This window comes from Perissodus microlepis, chromosome 5 (assembly GCF_051167445.1).
Source record: "Perissodus microlepis isolate ML-2025 ecotype Zambia chromosome 5, ASM5116744v1, whole genome shotgun sequence".
Classification (NCBI taxonomy): domain Eukaryota; kingdom Metazoa; phylum Chordata; class Actinopteri; order Cichliformes; family Cichlidae; genus Perissodus; species Perissodus microlepis.
The window spans coordinates 3791043-3818884 of record NC_140465.1 but is presented as its reverse complement, the minus strand read 5'-3'; the positions used below and the strand labels follow the sequence as shown (position 1 = coordinate 3818884).

Sequence of the window (27842 nt, the reverse complement as noted above, 5' to 3'; positions counted from 1 at the left end):
TTTAATTTTTTTTAAAGAAGCAAGTGTCCTCTGCAAGCAGTGAGTCGTAAAAGTTTCACTCAGCTATTCAGACATCCTAAACAGTCTGTCAGAGAGACGGAGTGGCTGATCAGTCAAAAAAGGATGATTTATTCTGTCAGCGAGCTGCTTCACACTCCCCGTCTCTGGACTCAGGTGAGTCAGTCTTGAAGTCGCTTTTTAAAGGTTACTGTCAAGATAAATCAGGCATGACGACAACAGCTGTCTTTGTGAACAGTAATGTGGCTCAAGTCGCCATCTGTTACATCCCCACTTCCAGATGGGATTTGGGATTCCCCCGAGGTAAAAGATTCTGATTTGAAATGGAGTTCATTTTAGAAAGCCAAGAGACATTGTGTAATGTAAATGTGACAAGAAACACTAAACTTTTATAGCTGGCATAATGAAAGAACACTTGCTAATCCAGCACAGCCAAGTACAGAAGTGCTGTTTTACCAGTGAAAACTCAAGTGAAGTTTCCCCTCACTGCTGTAAAAGTCATTTTTTTGCAAGGAACGAGGAAAAGCACAGACAACAACCTGATAAAAACTGAGAGAATGGACACAGACTAAATACACTCACCACAGACAGACGGGTAATAAAGTGCAGGGGAATGCATTAAAGAGAACAAAGGAGGGAAGTAAAAACACAGAAAACCACAGAAAACAGGAAAGAATGGCAATCCACACAGGACCCGCTGAAAATGAGACTTACAATAATAAGAAAGGATCAAAAGAAAGATCTTGACAAAAATATGGTTTTTGGATGAAGTCTTTTAAATTATAAACACAGAAAAAGTTGGAAAAATGTATTTTATTCATTTTAATGAATAATAAACACATAAATAAATATGTAGATGCCAACTATTCACTAACCTGGTATGTAAATCCAGTGTCTACCACGTATGTCATTGTGTTAGCTGTGGTAGTCGTGATACTTTTAGTGTTCTGCAGGCTTCTCTTAGTTATGGAGAGTTGCTCTTGGGAGTATGCTGTTACAATATCAAAAGTAGCAGCAGGACTTAGAGACTGTTTTGCTCTTAAAGGCTCCCAGGGGTAAACATTTTTGCCAACTTAGTGATGCTTTTTCTGGATTTGGTAACTTTCAAACCCCCCGTAACACTTTTAGTGTTACAAGGGTTTAACTTTTAAACTTTTTTGCCACCAAATACTCACATTTGACATTTTGCTTCATTTTTTTTATCTCATATGTTTTGAAGAGAGTTGCACAGTATAAAGTGCCAGTGTACGGGTGAGCAAGAAATAACTTTATACAGACAGCCTCTCATAATAATAATGGACAGGAGTAATATCCAGATGAGCAGAGTGAGGACTCGACAGAAAAGCCAAATCATCTTTATATTCACATGGCATTAGCTTGAACGAAAAGCTAGATTCACGATTCAAGATTCAAGAAGTTTGTTATCATCTACACCGCAAAACACAAATGGTTACGCAGAGTAAAGAAATTCTTACTTTGCAGGTTCCCTTCACATGACTAAAAGAAAGTAATAGTAAGTAAAACAGTAAAACAGTGCTGTGTAGATCTTGTAGTTTACATGTGGGTGCAAGTAGTTGCAACACTGTCACAGTGATAATAGCTCTCTCTCTCTCTCTCTCTCTCTCTCTCTCTCTCTCTACATATGTATATATATATATACACACAGAGTATGCAATATTAAGGTGTATATGTAGAGATATGTACAGAACTGCAAATTTACAGGTTAGAGGTAATTACAGTTGTATTATGTTGTGTATAGGTGTGCAAAATTGCAAATTTAGAGTTATGGATAAACAGTTCGACATAGTCAGTGTCTAGTCTGTCAGATCTGCTTAACCTGAATGTTGTCTTGACTTTCATTTTAAGAGAATCAAGTAACTTTATCTAGGAGGAAAGACTGAAGGTGAAAAAAAGCAGAAAGCATACACATATAACACGTTACCTTTGTGTACCTTTGTGTACCTTTGTGTATTAAAGTTGTTTTAAAGATTTGGAAAGAAAAAAAAGACACCGCCTTGCAAACATTGTCAGTCAGTTTTAAGTGTTAGCTGACAGTTACAAAAGATTTTGCAGCCAGTCAGTGACTACGCTAAAGAATCACAGAAACGTGCAGTTAAGGATATTAGTGGAAGAGTGGAAAAACAACGCTGGCTTGTCCGTTGCTTGTTTGGCTTAAGAAAGGAAACTCTCAGCCTTGCTTTTAGAAACACTGGTAGCTGAGAACATCTTGACACTGTAATAGCTGGGGACTGTTTGCTCCAATACACAGTGCAGCCTGGAACACACATCGGAAAGCCTGAAATCTCTGCTCCGAGTGAAGTAATTGTTGAGTCGCTATTATTCATCATCAACGAGATATATCGTGTTGTATTATGTTGTAGACATTATTTATTACAATAATTTTTTATTACACCTTTAAAAATAAGATGCCCAACATGAGTCCTCACTGAACAGTTTTGAGATCCAGATTCAAGGTCTCAGACAGTCCCCAGAGAAAAACTGCAATCAAAATGCCAGTCACACTCCCAGGCACCGAAAGATAGGATGGTCATGGAATATGCTTCTCACAATCTGGACTGCTCATGGCTGTCCAGCCAAAGCACGTTTACTTGTATCATCAGTTTAACAGAATTTCTTTCACTTCTGTGTGCTGAGCTCATCTAGCACACTGTGCCAGTCCTGCATCGAGGTAGTCTGCACATGTTAAGAATATCCGAGACCAAAATTTCCATCTGTTCACAACTAATCACCCGGCTTTGTCTTCCATACACAATAGCAAACACTGAGCCTGAGTTCTTTTGGAAAAACAGTGACTTTGATCATAATTTTGGACTGCATTCAAACAGTGAAGTATTCACAGAAAGCTTTGAAGATACAGGTTTGTAGAAGTGATTTACCTCTTTAAGGAATTACCATGAAAACTGTTCCAAATGAGTTATGCACAGCACATGATGATTTGGTGATTTACCACATGTGAGTTTGGCTGAAATGACTGAGACTGAATGAGTGAACAGTTAAATTACATCGCATCACATACACTTTCTATTCAGTTCAATGTTATTTATTTACATAGCACCAAACGACAACAAGTTGCCCCAAATCCCTTTTTATTGTAAAGACTCGCAATATTAAAGAGAACACCAACAATCAGACAAACCCCTACAAGCAAGCACTTGGTGACAGTGGGAAGGAAAAACTCCCTTTTAATAGGAAGAACCCTCCGGCAGAACCAGGCTCAGGGAGGGGCGGCTATTTGCCGCAACCAGACATGATGTGGAAGAGAGCCAGAGTTCAAGAGTTCAATAATAACTAATGATTAAATGCAAAGTGGTTTATACACACAGAGAATGAAGAGAGGTGAGTGAATAAAAAACAGTGCATCATGTTAAGGATTCATGGTCACCTGATCCAGCCCTAACTGTAAGCTTTATCAAAACGTTTTAAGCCTAATTGTAAAAGTAGAGGGTGTTCCAGTTCCACAGAGGAGGGGCTTGAAGGATGAAGATTTAGAAAAGAAGGCTCTATGGGAGTAATATATATTTATGTATATATAGATATATATTTTTTTAAATACTCACAAATTATTCTTTTTCCTTGCAGAAATAAAAATATACAGAAGTTAGAGACGCTAATGCCATTTGTGGTTTGTCCTTGGCCCTGCTGCTTGCAATTTAAACCAACACTGTTTATATTGTCCAAATGCCTCCTCAAGCACTATTGATTGGGGCCATTTGAATTATGGTTATTTATGATGACTACCACGGAACGGCAAAATAATTAGTGTTGGAGGCTGAGAGGGAGACATTCTTTTATTCCATCGTTTTGGAGGAGAAGCACAGGATTTTAAATGGCTTCCATTTACATACAATTAAAGCAGCAACATCTTTCTACAACTGACACTCCTTTTACTCATTTACTCATCATTAGTTCATATAAAACAGTTGTGATTCAACAAATGCTGCTTCTTAGTTCCAAACAAGCACTCTTGTACACAGATGGTGATAAGATTTTATAGACAATCCGTCTTTGGAAAATTGGGTGACAAAGTCTGATAAAATAAATAATTTGTTTAGTATCTTCAGTGAGCTGAAGACTTTTTTTTCTAAACAACAAAGCACCAGTTTCTTGGTTTTGTTGTAATAGGTTCCCACTACAGGAAGGTATCATACACTATATTGCTGGAAGTATTCTCTCGTTTGTCTGCACATGCAAATAAACTTGAGTGACATCCAACACTGATGTTGCTCTATTCGTGCCAATGGTATTCTGTCAGGTTAAGGTCAGGACTCTGCATAGGCCAGTCAAGTTCTTCCACCACAAACTAGCTCATCATTGTCTCTATTCTGCCTTGTGTTAGGTGCCTCCCACTGTGCCTTGTAAATTGTTGTTATTGGGCTCTGCACTTTGAACCAGAACAGGAAGTCTGCCATGTTAGTTGGGGTAAGCAAGTGCACATTTGGTGAAGGGTTCAGTAAATTAACTGCTGCAATCCTCATTCTTTTTCATGCCTATATAACTGTATTAATCACATTGCTATTTAATTCTTTTGTTGATATGTTTTAGTTTCACTCCGATTCAATGGTATATGGTGGTGTAGCTTAAAATAAAGCACCTGGAGCTTGGATGTAGTCTTATGCATGAAGTTTGGCTGGCTGCTGAATTGTGTACCTATGCATACATGCACAAACACAAGGAGAGCAGCAAAGTCTCTCTTTGATTTTACATGGTCTACTAGTTCATGGCTGAGTTGCTTTTGTTCCTAACTACCTCCACTTTGTTATAATACCACTAACAGTTGACTGTGGAATATTTAATAGTGAGGATAATTCACAACTGGACTGGTGGCATTCTATCACAGTGCCACACTGGAATTCACTGAGCTCCTGATAGCAACCCATTTTTTCACAAATGTTTGTAGTAGTCTGCATGTCTATGATTTTATACACTTGTGGCCAGGGAAGTGATTGAAACACCTGAATTAAATTATCTGTTCATGACCTTTTGGCAATATAGTGTAGTACTTGGCTATATGCAAATATAAAATGCTTGCATCCAGCAGCTTATAGTATCTACCTCTATCTATCCACCAGATCACCAGCAACCTATCAGGCACTTTATATTGTAAGGTAGACCCTACGATAATACATGCAGAGAAAACCCCAACAATCATATGACCCTATGAGCAAGCACTTTGGCGACAGTGGGAAGGAAAAACTCCCTTTTAACAGGAAGAAACCTCCAGCAGGCCCAGGCTCAGGGAGGGCCGGCCATCTCTCACCAGTTGGGGTGAGCAGCCTACGCCTATTGCAGCATAACTAACGGAGGATTCAGGGTCACCTGATCCAGTCCTAACTATATGCTTTAGCAAAAAGAAGTAGAGATAGTGTCTGTCTCCTGAATCCAAACTGGAAGCTGGTTCCACAGAAGAGGGGCCTGAAAACTGAAGGCTCTGCCTCCCATTCTACTTTTAAATACTCTAGGAACAACCTCCAGATTTCTGCTTGAAAAGTCAGATAAATCTGAGGTTATTGTACTCTGCGCTAAAAATCTTAGAAATATGGTAAAAAGCCAGATACTAACTCTGTATGGCATTATCTTGGCCAGTAATTAACTTTTCAGATGGTAGCCTAATGATGATCTCAGAGCAGCAAAAAGAGAGCCATGGCAGCTTACCTAGATCACCTCCCATCAGACACCAGAGGTTTATTCACAAAGCACATGCACAAACAAACCAGAAAAAGCTGCTCGCCTGACTCTGAACCACCTCTGAAAACACTTCAGACTTCAGCTTCTCTGCAATCAAGTGCAATTAATTTTGCTTCCAAAGACAATAGCCAACTGCAAGCACAAGATGGCAGTAATCAAAAGTGCGCATACAAACAGGTAGAGAATCTTTATGACAGAATGCTTTTTAGATAAAAGTAGAGAAATCTTTTTACTTTAATATATTTTTGTTGATGATATTTTTACATTTCACTTCCATACAAGCACTGCTTGACTTGCTTGTCACGTTGGAATGCTACTGGATTCAAGATATTCCATATATTGCTTGGACATAACAGCATATCATTTGGCTGCAGGGTGTTAGTGCTTTGTTAGCTAAACAGGCTAATGAGAAAGTTTGTGTATGCTAGCACTGATTAAATGCTGTACCATGAACCACAGTTTTATGGTTTAAGGTGATTCTGTCTTTATCAGTATTTTAATGGTTGTAATGTGGTGAAAATTTGTTAATGATAATGAATTATGTAAGGGTTATATTCATGCTAGGTTAGGGTATATCAGTAGTGGATGCAGGCTTTTTGTAGGTGAGCACTGTTGCTCATTTATCTTGAATCAGAAGTTCATGATATCTAATGGCAGTGTAAACACTTCGAATTCTACCTTTAAATCTTCCCAGAAACTGGAAAACATAGTTAGGACCCCTAGGATTAATTAATTTAAGCATGGCAAAGTCATACGGTCATGGGGAAAATTTTTGACAGTGGCATAAATTCTAAATTATACTTCAGGTTTTATTTAGATTGCTTTTACGTTTCTGTAGTAAAGAACAATTTCAAGCATTTTATTATTTTCAAAAACTTTATTGGCAAAAAAAATTAAAATTTCATTTAGGCAGTGGTGCCGCTGCCAAAACGTTTGACCAGTATTTTGTGGTAGCCAATTCTCGAAACTATTGACTGCAATGGCTTGGAAAAGAAACAGTCAAAACACACTGTGGCAAACACACAGCAGTTTGTCCCAGATGCTTGTGTAATCACGTCTCATTATCTGAAATAATTTCAACAGAGCATTTCCATTGCACTGTTTGCAGTCTGAGCCACACTTTCTGCTCTCTCAGGCAGGACAGATTTCCTGGTTTTAGCTTTATCGTAGACGTAGCTTTAGATGACTGATTGTTCAGATCTAGAATTATGTGTGTATCTGTTTCCTGTTGGTCAACATAGATATGATGTTACAGATGTTTATTCTGAGCCATTTTTAAGATGTTCTGATCTCTTGAAAAACTGTTTTGGAAAAAAGTCTGATAACGTCCTTTCCACTTTAATAGTTACACTGTAGTAGTAGTAATTAATATTAGCTCATTCAGGGAAAGGTGAAAGGTGGCAGAGCAAATGTCCTTAATAGTCTATAACAACAGCATGAATACAGCACAGGATTAACTCCAGTTTCTTGGAGTCACCTCGTGAAGGTCGACATTTGACCCTTTCCAGATTAAGCAGTCACAAAGTCAAAAGGAAACCCTTCAAATGAAGTATGCCAGGCTCTGCAGCAGCAACAAATCATCTGGCTCTCTCATAGTGCTGCCTGCAGTATTGACTTGACCAAGACAGAGAGTCAGTCATTTAAAGACAAACAAAACAAAGGAACACAATCTCAGTTATTTACAAAGTGTTTTCCAACCCTCGGGTGCCCTGCATCTTCCCATTGTCTCCAGGCCTCTGATATAACATAAGAGCTTTAAGTACCCCAGGTTTTTGTTTTTCGTTTGAAACTTGTCTCCATCTCCCTGTGTGCATGTGTGTGTGAGAGAGAGGAAAAGAGAGAGAGAAAGAAAGATAGAGACAAAGACATTAATGAGAGAGCCCTACAAACCCCTACAGCCCTGTCCATGGGTAATACTGCTGTTATGAAGGTCCGCTTCCCTAACCACTTCTGCCCGACCTACTGTATGACCCCAATCACCAAAACAATACTCCATTCTCTCCAGCTAAACACAGACTGCACAGATGACTATCTGGGAATACTGTCCACTAAATATTTTACCTTGTAGAATACCGGTGTTATGGCTGTTCCAATATTTACATAGTGGCCCACATCATGGCATAGCAACAGAGCACAATGTAAGGATACGCAAAAGGACGCGCATTTCATTTGTTTCCTCTTGCTCTGCTGTTGTTTTTTCGTCACAGAGGGGAACAAAGCTCAGCTCTAAATATCAGAGACAGATTTCTTTTAATCTTTTCTTATTCCCAATAACTGAAGATGCCTCTTAAGATGTCTGCATTCAGCATCTGGCATAGATGTTGTAAATAGTGGATGATATTGATTCACATCTCTTGTTACCCTCTTGCATATCTGCTTGATGGCTTTCTTTTACATATCTTGAGTGGATCTTTGAAAGCTTTCCGTCTCTCAACATGCTATCGCTCGCTTTGTTCTCAGTGGATATCGGGGCAATTTTGCTTGTGAAGCCTCATTGGCAGGAAGTAAATCCTTTAAGTAAAAAGTAGATAATGATATAGAAGTGGCTCCCTTCTTCTTATCTATGAATTTAGAAAGATGGCTTAGTTTGCTTTTGTTACCACCCTAGTCAGTGCACTTTCTTTGCGACCTGCCAGAACTAAAGTGGGGCATCAAGCAGCTAATCATCCAGAAGACTGCATTTGTTTGTGCTTTAGGACTTTGTCATGAGACAGAGTCAACAAATGCTTGGATCTACTGTTGAGTGCATTCAAATCTTTGCTACCTCTTGATGAGGAGGAGGGGTAATTGGGGAAACAGAAGATTGTTATTTTTGCAGCAAACTAGGCCACAAATATTGGTTCACAATGAAAACATGAAACAGCGAGCTGAATGAAAAGTAGCACATTATACTGTCCTGGTTGCCTTTTCATAATGGAAACCACACTTGCATCACACGAGGTGAGCACCTCCAAATTAACCAATTAAAACTATTTAAAAAGCACAGTCTTACCAAGGCACCTCACATCAGGAAGTGACCAGTCTGTTTAGTGCCTGTTGCTAAAAGTCAGCCCTCGAGAGCTTGTATGAAGTCCACAATTTGTTAGGCTTTTGCTTGCTCATATCTTACATTCTGAAGACTTTCCCTCACCATGATGAACTCTTGAGCAGTCTTCGAGCATCCATTATGCCTGTTTTGGAATAAGAGTATGACATCGGAGTGCTGGCATAAACTTGTTTTCCAATATCCTGTCTTAGCAAGAGAGTTCTCCCCCAAGTAAATTCAAGGACCACAAAGTGGCCAGATTTAACTCTTCTTCCTTCTACTCTGAGAACTGTTGTAAACATCCTGATATAAAGACTGAGCATTTGACTATGGGGCGAAATGTACCACTGTTGTTGTAAATACATTATGAGCGCTTTAATTATGTTGCTTGTTGTTCTTTTGTTCATTGTGATTCCTTTGCTCATGTGGGGAGGCTGTGAGCCTGGCTGGATCTCTAGCATTTGCCACTGACTACTGCAATACTTTGGATAATTTTACAGGACTGTAGCTAGTGCTATAGAAGAGGAGCGAGCATAAGGGGACAAGCATTTTTTAAGTGGCAAGTAATTTCAGTTCAATTTATTTATCAAGCACCAAACCACCACAATAGTCACCTCAAGGTGCTTTATATTGTAAGTTGTAGACCCTTCAACAATACACCAAAAACCCAGACGATCAGACAACCCCCTCTGAACAAGCCCTTGGCAACTTTGGTAAGGAAAAACTCCCTTTTAACATGAAGAGATTTTAAGCAGAACCAGGCTCAGGGAGGGGCAGCCATCTGCTGAGGGAAGGGAGACAGGACAAAGATACGCTGTGGAAGAGAGCCAGAGATGAATAATAACTGATTAAATTCGGAGTGGGGTATAAACACATGGAGGATGAAGAAAGAACAATATTATGAGAAGTTCCCATCAGCCTAGGTCAGGGGTGGGCAATTCCAGGCCTCAAGTGCTGGTGTCCTGCAGGTTTTAGATCTCACCTTGGGTCAACACACCTGAATCACATGATTAGTTCGTTACCAGGCCTCTGCAGGACATGTTGAGGAGCTAATTTAGTCATTTAAATCAGCTGTGTTGGCTCAAGGACACATCTAAAACCTGCAGGGACACCGGCCCTCGAGGCCTGGAGTTGCCCACCCCTGGCCTAGGTCTATTCCAGCATAACTGAGGGTTCAGGGTCATGCGATAAATCCCTGATTATGAATTTTTTCAAAATGTAAAGTTTTAAGTCTGATTCTTAGGAGAGTTTTAAGTAGAGAGGGTGTTGTGGTTCCACGGAACTGGAGGCCAAGGTAAGGCCATCCAGAGTAAGTGTCTCATTGGAACCCATGTTTCTGAGATTAGGGCAGAATGCAAATCACTTCAGTTTTATTTGAATTTAGAAGCAGGAAATTAGAGGTCATTCAGGCTTTTAAGTCTTTAAGAATATTGATCTGTGAAACCAGCACCCTAATACAGGAAGTCTGAATCAACTCCTATGAGTTTTACCCAGTGCACAGCTTAGATGGAGCCGATGGGTAAGGGGACTCGCTCATGTTTCTCTGGGTTGGTGACAGATTCCTGTAGCCACACACAGACACTAATCTGCCAAGGTCGAAGCTGGATCATGTCTACACACATAAAATCTAGAGATTAGAATAATTTTTATTACTCAAACTGCATTTCTTATTCAACATATTAATTAGATTTATATCTTTGATTAAGAATAAAGATGATTTACTATAAGCACATATGGATAAACTCTGCTATAGCACTCTGTATCATTTTAAATATAAAAGGCTGAATGTTAAATCTTCAGATTTAATGAGCAGTAAGCCTGGGGGACTTTAAAGATTTCAAGATGACACAATAAATTGGTCCGTTTCATCTGGCTTCATTTAATTAACCTGGATATCATCTGCACAGCAATGAAAATGTATACCATGCTTTCAAATGATACTGACTAATGGAAACATGTATAATGTAAGTAGAATTGGTTCAGGCACAGAACTCTGTGGAACGCCATAATTAATCTCTACTTTTAAGATTCCCTTTTGTCAAAGCTTATAATTGGGATTGGGTCAGGTGACCCTGAACCCTTCCTTAGTTACGCTAGGGAGTTTTCTTCCTGTTAAAATGGACTTTTTCCTTCCCATTTTTGCCAAGTGCTTGCTCATAGGAGTAGTGTTACTGATATGGTGACATTACAATGTAAAGCACCTTGAGGTGACTGATTTTCTGAAGTGGTGCTATATAAATTAAACTGAACTGAATCGAATTTTAGCTGCTAAATGTTTCATTGTGTTTTCCACCTGGTTGTACAGTTTAATGCCCGGTAAGCAGCACATAGTGAGAATGATCTCACACAACAAACTTAACATACCATGTTAATATTTACATTTTCAGCCACTACCAAAACCTTCCACTTTGGGATTGCTGTGACTGACAGATGTGAGAGACAATCTGAAAGAGAAGTTTGCATTTTGTGGCCAATCTGTGCATCTCTCTCAAACTCTGCTGTGGGATTCCTAACAAAATGAGCCTTCGTGATGCAGACACCATTGAGAATAATGCACACTGACAGAATGTGAATGTACCAGATTATAAAGGAAATTACTCATTACGGACATTTGCTGTGGATAGGTTTAGAGCTTATGCACCACATTGGTGTTGTATTGCAGCAGTTTATTACATCTGTGTCTGTTTGATGTAGACCTGCAAAGATGGCAGTGAATTAAACTTTTAGGTCAAATTTGGAACATTGAATTTGGATTTAAAGATGCCCTGCTGTCTCATACTCAGAGGAAAACAGCAGAAGTTAATTCTCATGAAGCAGCTGGAGATAAACCCAGAGAATTTCTAGCTTTGCCTCCGAGGAAGGCAGAGCAGCACAGTACTGTATGGGGCTTTTGTTTTCAATTTTTGTCAAACCGCAGCTCTGACTCAGTGTAAGGATAGGCCTTTGAACTCAGCAGTTTCTGCTTTGCAGATGAGACCCTGTAAAGCTGAGTGGGAAGAAAGGCCAAGAAGAAATGAGGATGATATTGGTATCACTGTGGTCATGTTAAAACCTCACATGATGTTTGTTGGGAAATTCAACAATCCATACATTGACCACAATAATGTCTTAGGTTGTCTTAGACTGTTGGTCATGGCCTTTGATCGCATAACCTTGAAGAGATGCAGCAATTCATCTATAATGCGCCAACTTTACTGGCAATTTCCACAAGACGCACAAACACAATCTGTCATGTAAATCCACACCTGTTTCTTGAACTGAAATTGAAAAGTGGCTTGTCTGCCAAAAAATGGTTTGAAATGGTTGATAGGTGTGATCTTTGGCTGTGGTGTCTTCCTCCCACAGGAAGCTGAAAATTAAAATGTAGAGAATAAAATGCTGACATTTTTTGAACATGTGGAGCTTTTTCCTTTTTCTCGGGTTTTACTGAAGTATTTTATCACAGAGTTGGTTCCAATAAACTGGTGTTATTATCAGTTATCCATCAATGCATGCTAGTCTGACTTACTGAACTAAACGTCTGTCTGGCATAGGCATACTAGGATGAGAGGGGGGTTGTTTTAGTAGAATATAGCCCAACTTTTCCCATAAAAAGTGTATTTAAAAAGTTGCCCAGACTTGACAAACTACTCCCAGTAAAACGCTGCTGATGTTCCCAATATCGTCTGTGGTAGGGCTTAAGAGAAGTCTGCAGGCAGGGGCTAGTTTCCTCTTGCATGTTCTGGCTATAAACGTACTTTTAGTGGAAAACATAAATGTCATACATGATGAACAATTAAGAAGATTCTAGGCTTTGCTAAACATTCAGGGCTTAATGTGATTCTGAAATCACTATATTGTATTGGATTAAGCACTTCAGTGGTGCCTGGTGAAGGCCACTGTTCATTTAAGCTACTTAAACATTCTAGACAGTAAATCAAATATTTATTATAGCGTTATTAAGAGAAATGTACTGTGCACTTGGTAAGCATGGCAGCTTTTATTAAATATTTATTCTATTATTCACATTCTTTATATTGCCCCACATTCACCTTTAACTCTGGACTCTAGCACTGCGCATCAGGAAGAAAGTAGACTGATCTTATGGGAGAGAAGTGCAAGTGTAACAAAAGAGAGAAATTTCAATGTTTAACCTTGAAAAACTAAGATTGTCAATAATAAGCATAATGGTTCCATATATTGGTATAAATGCAGAATATGTGGTAATATTATGTGAAATATTAGAGTTTCGTCAAAGCAACTAGCATGTCGCCTTTATGCAGAGCGTAGTGTTAGCGGGCGGCGCATGGAACGGGGTTATAGCATCAATAGATTCATCTGCCTCTTTCTGAAATGAAGGCAAAGATCGCCAGTAACCAGTAACTAGTTTACTTAATGACAGGATTTAGCACCTTTCACTACTTTGTTTTTGTTTTACAATCGCACAACTTTCCCATTTTAGTTCATCAAACAGGTAGCCGAAAAATGTTCAGTAGCCTGATTCAACACCAGCTGCTGAGTATCAAAGGGTGCAAACAGTGGTGTTTGGTTGATAAACAAACAGGAGCATTTTGCAGCTGAAACACCATACATAGAAACACCATACATAGTTCCCTGAGGTTGGTGGAGACCAACATGGAGCTTCAAACTGAGTAAATATAGGACTTATAGAAACTTTCACAGGATCAGTACTGGACTACATCAAGTTCTGTACTGCAAATGTGACTGTGGACAAAAGCATTCGGGTTTTCCCAAACCAAAAACCCTGGATGACCAGCGAGGTCCGCTCACTCCTCAAAGCCCGCGATGCCGCCTTCAGGTCAGGTGACAGAGCTCTGTACAGGGCTGCTCGAGCTGAATTAAAAAAGGGGGATTAAAAAAGCCAAGTCAGACCACAAAAGAAACATCGAGTCCCACCTGTCCAGCAACAACACACGGGAGGTGTGGCAGGGAATGCAAGACATCATCAACCACAGAGGCAGCACTGCGAAAACAGAAAACCTGAGTGTGCAGCTGGCAGAGGAAATAAACAGCTTCTTCGCCCACTTTGAAACACCACAACAGCAGCACTCATCTGCCTCAGCCCTGCTCCCATCCTCATCCTCACCCTCACCTGGTTCCTGCACCGCTCCACTCACTGTAACAGAGCACGATGTCAGACGTGTGCTCCTAGCAGTGAACCCCAGGAAGGCGGCCGGTCCAGACGGAGTACCTGGCAAGGTACTAAGAGCATGCGCACACCAGCTCACCCTCATCTTCACCAGACTCTTCAACCTCTCACTGGATCAGGCAGCCATCCCATCCTGTCTAAAATCAGCCACAATCATCCCAGTGCCGAAGAAGTCTCCCATCTCCAGCCTGAATGATTACCGCCCTGTGGCCCTCACACCGGTAATCATAAAATGCTTCAAGAGACTAGTCCTTCAGCACATCAAGGATTACCTCCCCCCAGAATTCGACCCCCACCAGTTTGCATACCGTGCAAACAGATCCACAGAAGACGCCATCGCCACAGCCCTCCACGCTGTGCTGAGTCACCTAGAGGCATTCTATTCTATTCTATTCTATAATTGGACAGAAACACAGCCATAAATTCCTAAATTCAACTAGTGATACTTTTAGAAGATGATGTTATGTTTATGTTTTATGTACAGGTAACAAGTTTTTTCTAAATCGTTCACTTGCAACTATTAAGAAACCCGAGCATTTGAGCTGGATTTGTGTGAAGTTTTTTCACACAAATTCTTCTTTATGACAATCAAAAAGGATTAAAGACGCGATGAGAAAGTGAGTTCTGCTGATTTGAGTGTTATTTGGTTTGCTACTACCCTTTCACATAATATAAATTAATGCACCTTTAAGCCATATCCAGTGCATGCACTTATGTATAGTATTTTTAGAATTAAAAAAATATACTGAAAATAAGTTAGACTACTAATGTTGATGTGATTTCTTATAGCGGCAAAATACAAATAGTGTTTGGTGTCAAGGCTCTGGGCTCATCACTTGCTGGAAATACCCATGAAACTGAGAAATGATTCATAAACATATCCCTGTGGCCCACAGGTGGATGCTGGGACTGGGCAGCAGCGGCACTGACAAGACAGAGGGGAAGATGGGAAATATTTCAGTCGAGGATGTTGGCATGTATTGATACATTGCGGCTCGTTTTACCTGCGTGAACTAGCTCCGTCAGTGATCAGCACTAACTGGCTGATATTTCTGGGGAGCCATGAATTTGCATGATGACCAAATATAAATATAGTGACTAAATATATCACTTCATGAGCTCCTAGTCCAGGGGTCAGCAACCTTTAACACTATATTGTTTTTTTACCTTTATGCTTTGTGTGAACAACTAAAGTAAGTAAAGTTTATTTATTAAGCGCTTTTCACAGACAGGCAGTCACAAAGTGCTGTACACAAAGATTAAAATAAACAATACAATCAATAGACATTATACACAATGTAAAAGGTCAAATGTAAATAATGTAAAGAATATAAAATACGTAGATCAACAAAAGGCTTGTTTGAACAGAAAAGTTTTTAACTACTTTTTAAAAGAATCCACAGAGCAACTAAGGTGTGTTGCTTATGAAATCCATGAAGTGCTACAGAGAAAATTACATTTTATTTATGTAATTAACACATTTTGAACTCTTAAAGAAATATAACAAAAGGAAAGCTGAACTAAAATGATCCATGTAGCAAACAAAAACTGTTGTGAGCCACCCTTATACCGCCTTTGGGCTTTTGGAGCCTTGACCTGACTTTTAAAAAGTAATTGGAAAAAAAGCTCTATGCTGCTAAAAAAAAAAAAAGATATTTGCAAAATTCTGCCTAAATATGTATTTTACCTGGTTAATGTGTGTGGCGGGGCGTGGTCTGCAGTGCCGCTGCAGGGGAGGCGGACGCACCTGAGCGGCACCCGCAATCACGCCTCGCCGCCTTAAACTCTGTGCTCTCTCTGCTGTTGTGTTGGTGTGTGTCAGGCTGTGAGCTGAAAAGCTACAGCCGGCTGTATGCGTACAGCAACCGTGTGTGAAAAGTGGTCAATAAAGAGATGCTGAAAAGCGTGTTCATGCAAACATCGTCAGGTTTGCCGTGATATGTTTACAATGGGACTTCTGCTCCTGAACCTCTGCGCACAGCGTCTGCAAATCGGGGCTGTATGAAGTGACTTTACGTAGGACTGTAAGCTGTCATCTGTGAGGCGTGAGCGGTGTTTGTTTTTAACATAGTTCACGGTGGAGAACAGCTGCCGACATAATGTGGATCCGAAGATCCATAATTGGCCTACCTGGGGTTGAAAGTCTTGATAAATGCACGGCGTTTCGGTGGCTACACCGGCTTCCGGGAGTGTGACGCTTATTTTGAGCGATGAAAAATAATAAAATATAATCTTATTTTTATATTTCAATATCACAATAATCTTCCAATTTAGAACTACAAGTTAAAAAAAGAACTAAACACAAATAAAATACACTTCAGCTAAATACTTCTAATTTATTTTCCCATACCACCCGCAGGTTGCCGACCCCTGTCCTAGACCATCCAAACTCCTGACACATTATAAGCAGCAGACACTCATGACATCATGCGATCACTGGTTGTTGTCATTTGTTTTCAGGTGGTGCAGATGGGTCTCAGTGGGTGGGTGGTAAGGTCTGTGTTTGGCCAGACAAAGTAATGATGGGTGAGCTGTGTGAGCCTGGGCTAATCTGTCCAGACAAACCCCATGGGATCTCCTTAGGTGGACGGATGTCTCTTATTTTCAGTCCATCTGCTACATGACCAGCTGGTTTGATAGGCAAGGCAGCACTGCCATCTCAGCAGCTGCTCTGACTATTTCAACAAAAGGTACTGACAGAAGTGTGGTTTTAAGCTATAAATATATGTGCTTACCTTCTAATTAGAAGGCTACTCTTAACTGTTAAGTTCCATCTGACCCTGCATCTGAAAATCATATTTGGCTTTTGGCAGGAACTCTTGGAACATATTTTTGATAACAGTGAGACATTATGCTGCTTTCAACTTGCCCCAATGAATATCTGTATACAAACTCAGGATTTCATCTCTACATTTTGCGGATGATGTAATTCAGTTGGTGGCCTCCAGCTCTCACTGGATCGGTTCACTGCAGATTGTGGCTGGAATGAGAAATATCACCACCGCATCTGAGGCCATGATACTCAGCCAGGAAAGGGTGGAGTACCCAACTGAAGTGAAGAAGAAGTTTAAGAGTCTCGGGTCTTGTTTATGAGTGAGGAGAAGGGAGCGAGACACTGACAGGATTGGGGCCACGGCTGCAGTGGTTCAGATGCTGTACTGGTCCATCGTGGTGAAGAAAGCTGAGTGTAAGAGTGTAAGTGTATGCAAATCTATGGGGAAATAACCTCTGGACTTCAATGATTTACAGACTTAAAAGCTATAAACAGCGTGTTCTTTCATTAATTATTGGCAAGATACAAGCCTAAGAGCTTTTTGTGTCCCAGAGTGTCTCAGTCAGAGCCAAAATGCTCAACTTGAAACTTCACAACAGGACTTGACTAATCAAAGGTTGATGTTACTGATGTCCTTCTTTGAATACCTTCCACATGTGCTTAAATACAGTGGTGCAAATGTGGGCCAGGCTAGCCACAGGGCTTGTAATACACTGACAGAAACCCAGAATTGTCACATTTAAGAAAATCGCACCATTATTTTGATGTTTTTGTAACATTCTTTTTGTTGTTTCCTTATTTACAAAGCATCGCAACAGCTGGTGGTTCCACATGTTTTAATTGGCTGATTTTTACACAGCATTCTCTTTGTGTCTCCGCCTAGAATCAAACATGGGATCGTTCACTTGTAAGGTGTATGTGTAATTTATTGTGCTCTGCAGCCACTGTTTTTGCTTCATAACTTATTTAAGCCATGAATTAATTATTCAGTTATTTCAGTAAATCAACTATTTTGTTTGTCAGTAGTAGAGTAAGAGCACGGCCATGGGAATACTGTCATGTAGCCTACACAGCAGTTTAAGTAGGTGCCCAATGAAGACAGAGATTTTTGAAAAAACAAACAAACAAAACAATAAACAGATTTAACAGATTTTAGAAGACATTTGTGCATTTGACAGTAAAATCTCACAGATTTAACAATGACAATGTTTTGGGGAAAAAATGAGAAGCCATTTTTTACTTTCAAGCATCCTACGAGTTAATGCTGTTTTTTAATGTCAATACTTATAATTATGCACAGTAAGTTTTTGCTATAAAAGTTCTTTATCAAAAGATGTTGGACTGGGATGAAGCTGAATGCAGGCAAGTGAATTCAAATAGAATTTCAGAGTGAAGCTCGACTATTTTTCTGTGTTCTCGGGAACTATTTCTTTTTTTTTTTTTCCTATATGAATGTACAAGCGTGCAGAATGGGATTAGCACAGTTTCAGACCAATTATGGTTTGAGGTGAATATGGTGGATATTACATGCATGCAGGAAATGGCTAAATCTTATCAAACTGCTATATTTGACTCTGTGGAGCCAATTCTCTGATGTAGCTGGTTTTAATTACGAGAAATAAGCTTCATGTTTCAGCACAAATCCAGACAGTGAAATGTAATTAGCTGTGTGTGTGTGTGAGTGTGAGTGTGAAGCACTCATTTTTAATGCCTACATGCTTTTGTGCATAGAAAAGTATGAACGTTATTAAAATTCTTTTGTTTTTACTGCTGATTTTTGTAAATGTATTTTTGCTGTTGTTGACAAATTATATTCCTGTCTTCAAAGTTATAAAACAAAGCTTCATTTCACAGCGGCCTGAGTGTGAAGAATATGCAAATGTTGTGTGCTGTAAATAAGCCAAAGAAGGTTTAGTGAGTTGAAAAACAAAAGCTCTTTGTCAGTGGCTTTTCTTCAAAGGGCACTGAGTGAAGTTTGATGTGTGTGTGTGTGTGTGTGTGTGTGTGTGTGTGTGTGTGTGTGTGTGTGTGTGTGTGTGCTTGAGCATTCATGCTAATATGTGGATAAAAGCAGCAGGGTGAGACGGTTTTGGGGACTGACGTGGATGCGATGGTGAGGCTGACGAGCTCTTGGCTCTCTATAGTGCCAGGCAGCAACAGCAGTTTGTCTCATGGTGTGTACATCCCCCAACTAAGCTTCACACAGAGCAGCCAGGCTTGCTGTTACATGCTCACCGAAGGGAGGTGGTGGTAGAGGGGGGCATTGAAGTCTCTGTTGGGAGCTTGCGGTGTGGCAGAGATGGCCATTGATCAGTGGCTGCCAAATCGGGATCCTCTTGATGTAGACAATCTTTGCTTGCAATCAGCTAAATGGAAGCAACAAATTGAGCTTTTTTTTCTCCCTCTTTTGAGCATCGATAGTAATTTGTTGCTGTGAAGTTTAGAAATATGAAATGCATTCATTCAATTGTGGGGATTTAATTGGTTCCTGGTTTCATATGCATTCTGTGCTCGTTTCCTTCAGTTGATGGCATTGAAATTATGACATTTTTTTCCTCTGACTAAATGGATGGCAATTGAGACGGTTTTAAAGAGGAGCCATTACTGGGATTTTATTTTGGTATTCTCTCACTGAATGACTAAAATGGCCAGTTAAGGATTGCAACTGATTTAATTTACAGAGCCATCATGCCATCCTCAATGGGAATCAGCTCTGCGTGAGAGAACATCTCTGATCCTCACTCCCAAACACAGAGAACTACAAGCTCGTGGCCCTCACTTTTATCTGTTTATTTGATTTTATTAACTCCAGTCAGAGGCACTTTAATTAGAAAACCTCTGGATTAAAAGTGGCAAATCATAGATGTGGCACAAATCCAAAAATGGACTCTCCAAAAGAGGGAGAAGCCAAGCAGAGAAGAAGATTCTTCAGAATTTGGTTTAACTCTGTCTTGCCAAAACAACCATAGCCTCCCCAGAAAAAGTAGGATGACAGCATGTGGTGCTCAAAAACTCGGACATATTAGCTAGTATTAATGGAGACTTCTTAGATATGCACGTTACCCATGGCATATCCTCTAAATACCCCCAAACCATCACAGATGCTGGCTTCTAAAGCCAGATGCCTCAGGCCACTTTAATGAGCTCACAGAAGGTGGGAGTTTTTCTGGATTTGGTTCAGAAATATTTTTATCTTGGAAAGGTTTTAACATGTGTAGATCCACTGATCACTGACGAGAGGTGTTACAACAAACATCAGAGGCATCAACCAGTCATCCACAGTTTACAAAGTTTAATTTTCTCTATGGTTTTGTGTCACGTGTACAGAGATTTCTTTCAAATCTAGGTCTGTCGTTGGTGGTATTTTGAAAAAAGTTCCAAAAATGTATTTTAAAGCATCTTTCTCTATGTGTCTATGCAGTTTATCACACAGTGGTCAGTCCTTTTTACCTGTTTGTTTCTGAAAGGCACAGACTGATAAATCCTTTTGGAAATATTTGCATCAAAATGACACAAAAGAGTAAAATTGCTTTCAAATCTTTTCCTTAAAATACTTTATGGATTTTCTTGTATTACCTTCTCAAATAGTGTTTTTGTTAGTTTTTACTATAATAGCAGTCAGGGAAAAATATACTATTGGCAAAGAAAATCTCATCATCTTCTGGCACACTGCCCGGAGTCCTGTATATATTCACAACCCTACCAAAGGACTCTCATTCAGCTTTTAAAAACTGTGCCGTATAGCTGAGTAGGTTATCCAAGACCTGACCAAAAAGGGGAAAAAAAATCCAGTAATAAAATGCACTACTGTATTTTGTACCTCTTTAGTCAGCTGGAGAAATCTTTAAGGCACCGTCGAGGGCTGCTGCAGTCTACTAAATGTTTCTGTCAGGCAGCTTAACGTTTTCACCGTTCTCTTTGGGCTTCTGTCTGCTCCATACAGCGTAGCTGTGCACACATGTAGAGTACTGCTGAACACTGCTGAACTGTTTTTATTCCATCAGTCATGTGTGTGCTGACATATGCATACCTGCATGTCTGCTGTCTGCAGATCCAGGTGTGTCCTCTGAAGACCTGCTGCAGACCTGCTGCACTGCTGGCCAGAGATGGGCCTCTGAAAATGGTCACTGCAAGAACATGCCTCTGCTCACTAATGACAACGTCTCTGTTTGCAGGTAAGTAACATGAGAGTATGAATTTTTAGTTATACAAATGTTCTTTGTGGTAGCTGCTGTACACTAACTGTGCACATGAACTACTTACTCATCGTGCTGCACATTATGCAAAGTATGAGTTACAGTCAGGATAACTGAACTCTCACTGCTGCCATTTCCTACACTGCCCCATAGAAAATAAATTTTAGTGCAAAAATGACCTTTATTACCTTTATAATTTAGACGTTTTGATTATACTGCAGTTGAATCTTGATAACATTGTAACCACTGCACGCTGTCTTATATAAATTATATTAGAATACCATCATAGCTGATTTAACTGATTTATCATAGACAAATAACAAAATGATAAAAATAGTGAGCTACTGTGACCGCTGTCATCAGTTTGAAGTGTTGAGATGAGCTTTTTCACATTCTCTATCTATAAACACATCTGACAAGAAAGAGACATATCTACCTATGAAACCACACGTTCATTTGTCAATCAAATGGACTTTCTTGAGCCCAAAAAATTGACTGAACCCGTTAACTTGTCAGGAACGAGTTTCCCATTAAACAACCACAGATACGTGGAAGCTACATCTTTCACTTATACTGTCAGGAAGGGCTGGGGATAGGATTAACCTGTTAACATCAGAGCCACAGGATTGTCCATCCGTAAATTCATCATGGATGATGTTTCTTTCACAGCAAAGAACAGAAATAAAAATTTATAAGGAGTTGCTGCTTGGGTTATATGGAGCAAACTGTTTTTCTTCTGTGTAACATCAGACGGTCTATAAAAGATGTCTGAAAAGTAAAGCCGCTTTTTGCAACTCCTTTTTTACAAAAAGCCATCTGGTTGTATAGAAGTCTATGAGGACAGCACCTGTGACCGCAGTAAACACTTTTACTAACTTGTTTATGTCTCCATTATTTATATAGTTGACATTAATATGCATAACGTATAATTTACTTTTAACATATGGAGTAATATGAAGCAGAAGAAAGTGCTAAAACACTTGCTGTGTGTGTGTGTGTGTGTGTGTGTGTGTGTGTGTGTGTGTGTGTGTGTTCCAGTGTTGCACAGAAGCAGTGCTGTCTCAGCTCTATGAAGGAAAGACAGTGTGAACTAGGCGTGACCTCAGCCAGAGGTGGAGACACCTGTGACGTGGATGAGCGGGACTCGTGTCTAGATGACTCCTATCAGGTACGCACAGTGGAAGATTCACAGGGAAGAGCAAGGCAGTTGAGTCATGACAGATGGTGAACAGATCCACCAAGTTCTCCATGAAGCAAGCACTTGGCTGACCAGAGGCTCACTCTTGTTTTGCTTTGTTAACAGAAACGGGGAGAAAATTATGTTTTTTTTTCTGTCACAATAAAATAGTGAAAGCTGCATTTGCCAGTTGAATCCTGAACTTAAACCACATTCGAATTTTGACTTATTTGAAGAAAACAGCTGCAAAAGCTTTTAAATTAAAATCTTTAATGCCGAATTTGAAGCCTTAATTTGAAATGCAACATTTTCTAGTTTCTAAGTAGTTGAGTTTTACCTTGTGGCTAATCGACCTGAGTTAAATGTTCCGGTACCAGGTCTTCTGCTTGCTGGGTTTTAGAGGATGGTTGCAAAAACCAGGTTAACATGTGGTTTTCTTTACAAAACATGACGCAGCTGAAGTCCTTTGCAGTGCGATAAAGCAGCTTGCTCATCTGTTTCTCTTTCATGCTGATGTTTACTAACCAGCAAAAAGCAGAGGGCCATAAAGTGAGGTGATGATTAGAGATGTGAAAGACACCCCGGTGATACTCTCCTAACAGGCTATGCTATTGTTGTGCGGACTGGCAGGTGTGCTGCAGCTGCTGTGTGCTTGGCTTACGTGTTCGCAGTGAAGGGCGGGGTTGTGATGCCCACCAGCACCTGGGCTATCCATGCGGTCACATCTTCCTCACTTGCTGCGAGGAAGGGGATGCTCTGAGCCTGTTGAGGAGAAAGCAGAAGCCAAGACCAACTGCCCTTCCCAGGAAAGGTATCTATAATCCACTGCACAGTCAATTTCCACCTGGCAAAACACGTATGTTATGCACTTTGCACGTGCTAGGACTTATATTATGTATAATAAAAAACAAGCAAAGGAAGTGGCCGGTGAAAAAATGTAGTAATTATGACAGAAAGTTTCAGAACCTTTGTGGACTGTTCTTTCCTGTCTCAACAAAAATATTCATGTAGTGAGGTTAGTGAGGTTAGCTATGTGCCCTTTGATCCATTCCAGTGCATGGCCTACCACATGCTCATTAAATTCAGCAGGTGCTATGTTAATTATCACAGCATGTCACATTTTTTATAAAATAGGCTGCAAGAAGCAGCGAAAGCAAACATCCGACAGTCTTTCCAGTATGTCCAACAATTAGGTTTGAAATAACATGCCACATTGTTATTCCCACATGAATCGGGGGAGATTCTATTAGTCCAATTCATCTTTTTTTTTACATTTTATTCCTCTTCACGTTTGCTTTCATTTTGTGATGGTCAGTAAAGAGAAATTTGGGGAATGTGTTTGTTTCCCAGTCACAGTTCTGTGATCCAAAATACGAAGAAACAGAGACTGAGTGTAAAACTCTTTAAGAATATTTAAAGTTACTTAAGTATGAAAAAGTAAACAAATACATTCACAAACAGGAGATATTTTACATCCCCCATATTGCTCCTGTCTTTTTAAAAATAAATACATTTCCGTAATGAGCTCCATTGATGACATTAACTGCTGGATGTGTAGGAACGTTTTAGAACTGAACAGAGACAAGTCATTGTAGGTCAAAGAAACCAGAGACAGAAAAGGTTCATATTTACCATCCTTTTCTCAGAAACACAGTGAGCAAGTCAGGAATGTTTCCATCAGTTCGGACATTCAGTTCAACTAAGTTCAATTCACCTGACAATATTACAGAGAAAACAATCAAACGACCTGCTTTTGGGCAAACATTTGGTGACATTGGGACGGAAAACACCCTTTTAACAGGAAGAAACCTCCAGCAGAACCACACTCAGGGAGGGGAAGCCATCCCCCATGACTGGTAGAGAGGACTTTATGCTTTATCAAAAGGGAAAGGGAAATCTTGGATTCTCCTGAATCCAAACTGGGAGCTGAAAGCTTTGATATGATGCTATGAGATCTATGGTGATCTTATTAATATGGCATCACATTAATAAGATTGCTGGAAGTGCTTTCTACCAGAATCAAGAATTTAAAAAACTCTCATCTCAAAGTGACTTGAAGAAATTTGTTCATGCAGGCAGATCATACAGGTTACAATACTGTAAAGCTCAGTGTACCAGGACTATCCATGAAGCATGAGTACATGGCTGAAGGAAATTCACTGGTGTGCGCAGGCAGTATATCGCTGACTTGCTCAGTGTCTATAACTCAAATGGACCTTTCAGGTCATCATGTGCAAATAATTTAACTGCTCCCAGAATTGGATCTAAGTGTGCTGAGGGTGCTCTTATTACTGTGGTCCTGTTCTTTGGCTCAAGCTACCCACTGACCTTAGATCAGTCACATCTATGTGTGCATTCAAAAACAGACTCACAATCTTTTTAATCTCATAGGCTTACATTTAATAGCTTTTGTCTGTTTGCATGTTTGTTATGGGTTAGGTTTCTGTGTTTTTATCTTTCATGTTAAGCACGTTGAGTTTATGACACATACACACTCCTCACCAACTTCTCACGTATTTGTGGCTACTGGCAAAACTGCACTGCGACAGCAAGCAGTCCAGATCTGAGCCATCAGTATTTTATTCTCATACAGGCCTATGTCAGATGCTCAGGGTTGATCGGTCAGGAGTCACGTTACCGTGCAGAGTAATGGGGAGCTGTGATGAATCAGGAACAGATGGCAGCTCGGGCTGTTGTCTCTCTACTTGGGCCAGCAAAGTTTTCCTCTGTCTTTGATCCAGCGGGTTGTCAAGAAGCTCAGGTTTAATGCACAAGCATTTCAGCAAACCTTTGCTTTTCATTCCATCTGCAAAAACATGACTGCTTGTTAACATTTCACTGAATATGACCTACATACCTTGTTTGCAGCTGTAGGCGCTATTAGAAGGGATTTGCATGTTTTTCATCAATGACATCAGGTTTGTGATGGGTGACATAAAACTTTTTACAAAAGCAGAAGAATCATTCCATAATCATTAGTTTGCGGTTTGGAAGACCCTTTTCCGGCTTCTTAGTTTTATATATTAGGAACAGACACACGGCATGGAAATGCAGTTCATTATTTTCATGGTTGTCCTTTAATGGGAATAGTTGTTTTTTAGTTCAATGGTGAGGTAAGGTTGGTCTTCTCAATGCTTTAGGCTGTTATTTCATTCACAACATAAGAGGAATTCCACATAATCCTGCCCTTTAATAGGCTCTGCTTGAACAATCCACTGCAGCTCATTTCCTTTAGCTTCCAAAAAAAAGTCTGAATGATGTCATTCTGAAGTGGGAATCAATTAACCTGCTGAAAGCTTTGCAAGGTTTTAAGGTTGCAAAAACTAGTGATGTCCATTGAGTCTATCTAATAATTCTCACAAACACCCTCACAGCAAAGATGCTTTTACTGTGTGAGTGTATTTTGAATTTTAAAAATTGCATGAGAAGCAACTGTAATTATTTCCAGGGGGGGATATTTCGAGTCTTATGACTCACTGCCTTTTAATTAAAGCAGGAAACATTTAATCCTCTGAATTTAAACCCCAGGTAATGACTGTGAGAGATATTTTATAAAACCCACATCTGGACATATTATTGATAAATTATATTTTTGTAATGTATCTCTCCATGTCTTCTGTTCTACAAAGGGAAAATTCATCAGTAATAACCTATATCCCGAGCACAACATTTATGGACATTTTTTTTCCAGTCAGCCTTTATTTAGTCCAAAAATACTTTGCTTCACAAATTTAGCCCAAAGTGGCACGTACAGTAGCCGTATTAAAGCCTTAAAATCTGATCGAGGATGCACCTGCCAAGTCATGTGACCATAAAGATTTAGCAAGATTGAACACAGTCTTGCTGGAATATTTGTCACCTTGTTGGGCAGAGAACTGGTTTTCAAGCATACAAGTAATTCCACGCAGGTGGAAACCCAAACAAAACAATGTCTGTGTCTCAATCTCGCGAACCACGTCACTACTACTTGTGTCCCGCATAATGACGTGGAGAAATATTTTTAAAAATTATTATTAAAAAAGTTATTTAATGTGAAGGCAATAGGCAGAGTGTTACAGGCATAGCCCTAAAGAATGTAGCCTTATGGGCAGCGTAGTCCGTGTTGCAGGGAGAATGGACTGTCATACCCGTTACTTTGGAGCAGCCTTTCAATGCCTCTCTCTGTCTCTCGCTAGCAAAGTTGACCCAGACAACAAAGTAAAGCTAGTTTTCGGCTACGAGCCCGACACGAACCCGACGTATTAGCCAGCGGTCCCTTTACTATGGTTCGGAGCTGTGGACCTGTTTTATATACGCGCGGAATAGTTTTCTATACGAGATCGCTGCAAAAAGTGCAGCCTTACTTGTCAGTCTGCCCCAGGGCAGCTGTGGCTACAACTGTAGCTTGCCTCCACCAGTGTGCGAATGTGTGTGTGAATGGGTGGATGACTGGGTGTGTAAAGCGCTTTGGGGTCCCTAGAGGGGATTAGTAAAAGCGCTATACAAATACAGGCCATTTACCATTTACCTAATGTCCACCTGACTGTTACTCATTTATATTAAGATTTAAAAATCTAGTTGGTATTGGTTGTCAAAAGCATGATCATTTATTAAGTAATCCAAAGTATTCAGAATACGTTACTCTCATTTAGTAACGAAAGGTAAGCGTTCTATAAATGCAATGAGGGTTTCACTGTTGACTTTTTACATTTGTTTTCATGTAAAACTAAAACAGGAAATGTATAACTGCACTGTATAAACACACATACACACTTTGAATTTAATTGTAGGGGACGAGCAGATGTTGTTTTGTGTCTTCAAGTCAGTTTCATTAGATAAGTGTTTGGAATAAATACAGAAAATCTGGTTCCTAATCTTAGCCCCCCCCCCCCCCCCCACACTTTCTCCCACCTCCTCTCCACGGACTCCTTCCAGTATCAGACAATAAGTTCCCCAAGGAAGCCTTCTCCATCAGTTCCACAGATGAAGCTGCCAACACTGTGGAGGAGCAGGAGGATGTTGATGAGTGTGAGCTCTACCCTGGCCAGCTGTGCCAGCACACATGCACCAACATCTGGGGCTCCTATCGCTGTAGCTGCCACCAGGGCTACATCCTGCAGCTGGATGGACATTCGTGTGCACCAGGTACAGTAGCTCGTCCTGGCAGATTGATTCAAAATGGAGCCTAAAATCATAATTTTAATTTCATATTTGGAGAAATCCAAGGCTTGACAAGATTGTTGTGCTGTGTTTGAAATGCTGAACAATGTGTCATATGTAGTTATATATATCTGTTATGCAGAATACACAAAAACATGACATGCACTAATTGCATAGAGGCTAAAGGAACAGGGTTTCAATGTGTTTGGTAGTATAACATAAACATCTCAGGAAGAGCTGAAAGTGACAAATGGACATTAGATTATTTCAAAAGGAATTTCACTACTCCCATTACTGTAGGCACATGCTTTATGTTGGGTTGCTAGCAGGGTGATTGAATATGAGTTGAGAGAGAGCTCAGTGGAGCACTCAGAGAGCGCAACTCCTCTCGAAGGGCAAAAATTGTATTGTACAGCTCTCTCTTGCCATGGTTTCTTTAAATATTTTTTCAAGGCTAATTTTGACCTTGGGCACTAACAGTGAAGGTCAAGGTCAAATGCTTAGTCAATACAGGTACTTATTTCCCCCAATATCAAGTATTTTGTTGCAAAGTTTGAAGAATATTCATGAAAAGCTGTGGGTAATATAAAGTTTTTACTGATTTTCATATTTGGTGCGACTCGAGCTATTATTGGCATCTACCATCGCACAAAATTTTA

At 39.9% G+C, this 27842-nt stretch overlaps 1 protein-coding gene across 3 annotated transcripts in view; it reads left to right on the top strand.

The window, feature by feature from the left end:
* fbln2 (fibulin 2) overlaps positions 1-27842 on the top strand; it is a 68297-nt gene that overhangs the window by 12433 nt on the left and 28022 nt on the right. For all 3 annotated transcript variants that reach the window (XM_084927429.1, XM_084927428.1, XM_084927430.1), the window contains exons 3-6: positions 20723-20846; positions 21906-22035; positions 22675-22855; positions 26959-27168. In XM_084927429.1, coding sequence (XP_084783555.1) covers positions 20723-20846; positions 21906-22035; positions 22675-22855; positions 26959-27168 — 645 coding nt within the window. The remainder of the gene's footprint in view (positions 1-20722; positions 20847-21905; positions 22036-22674; positions 22856-26958; positions 27169-27842) is intronic.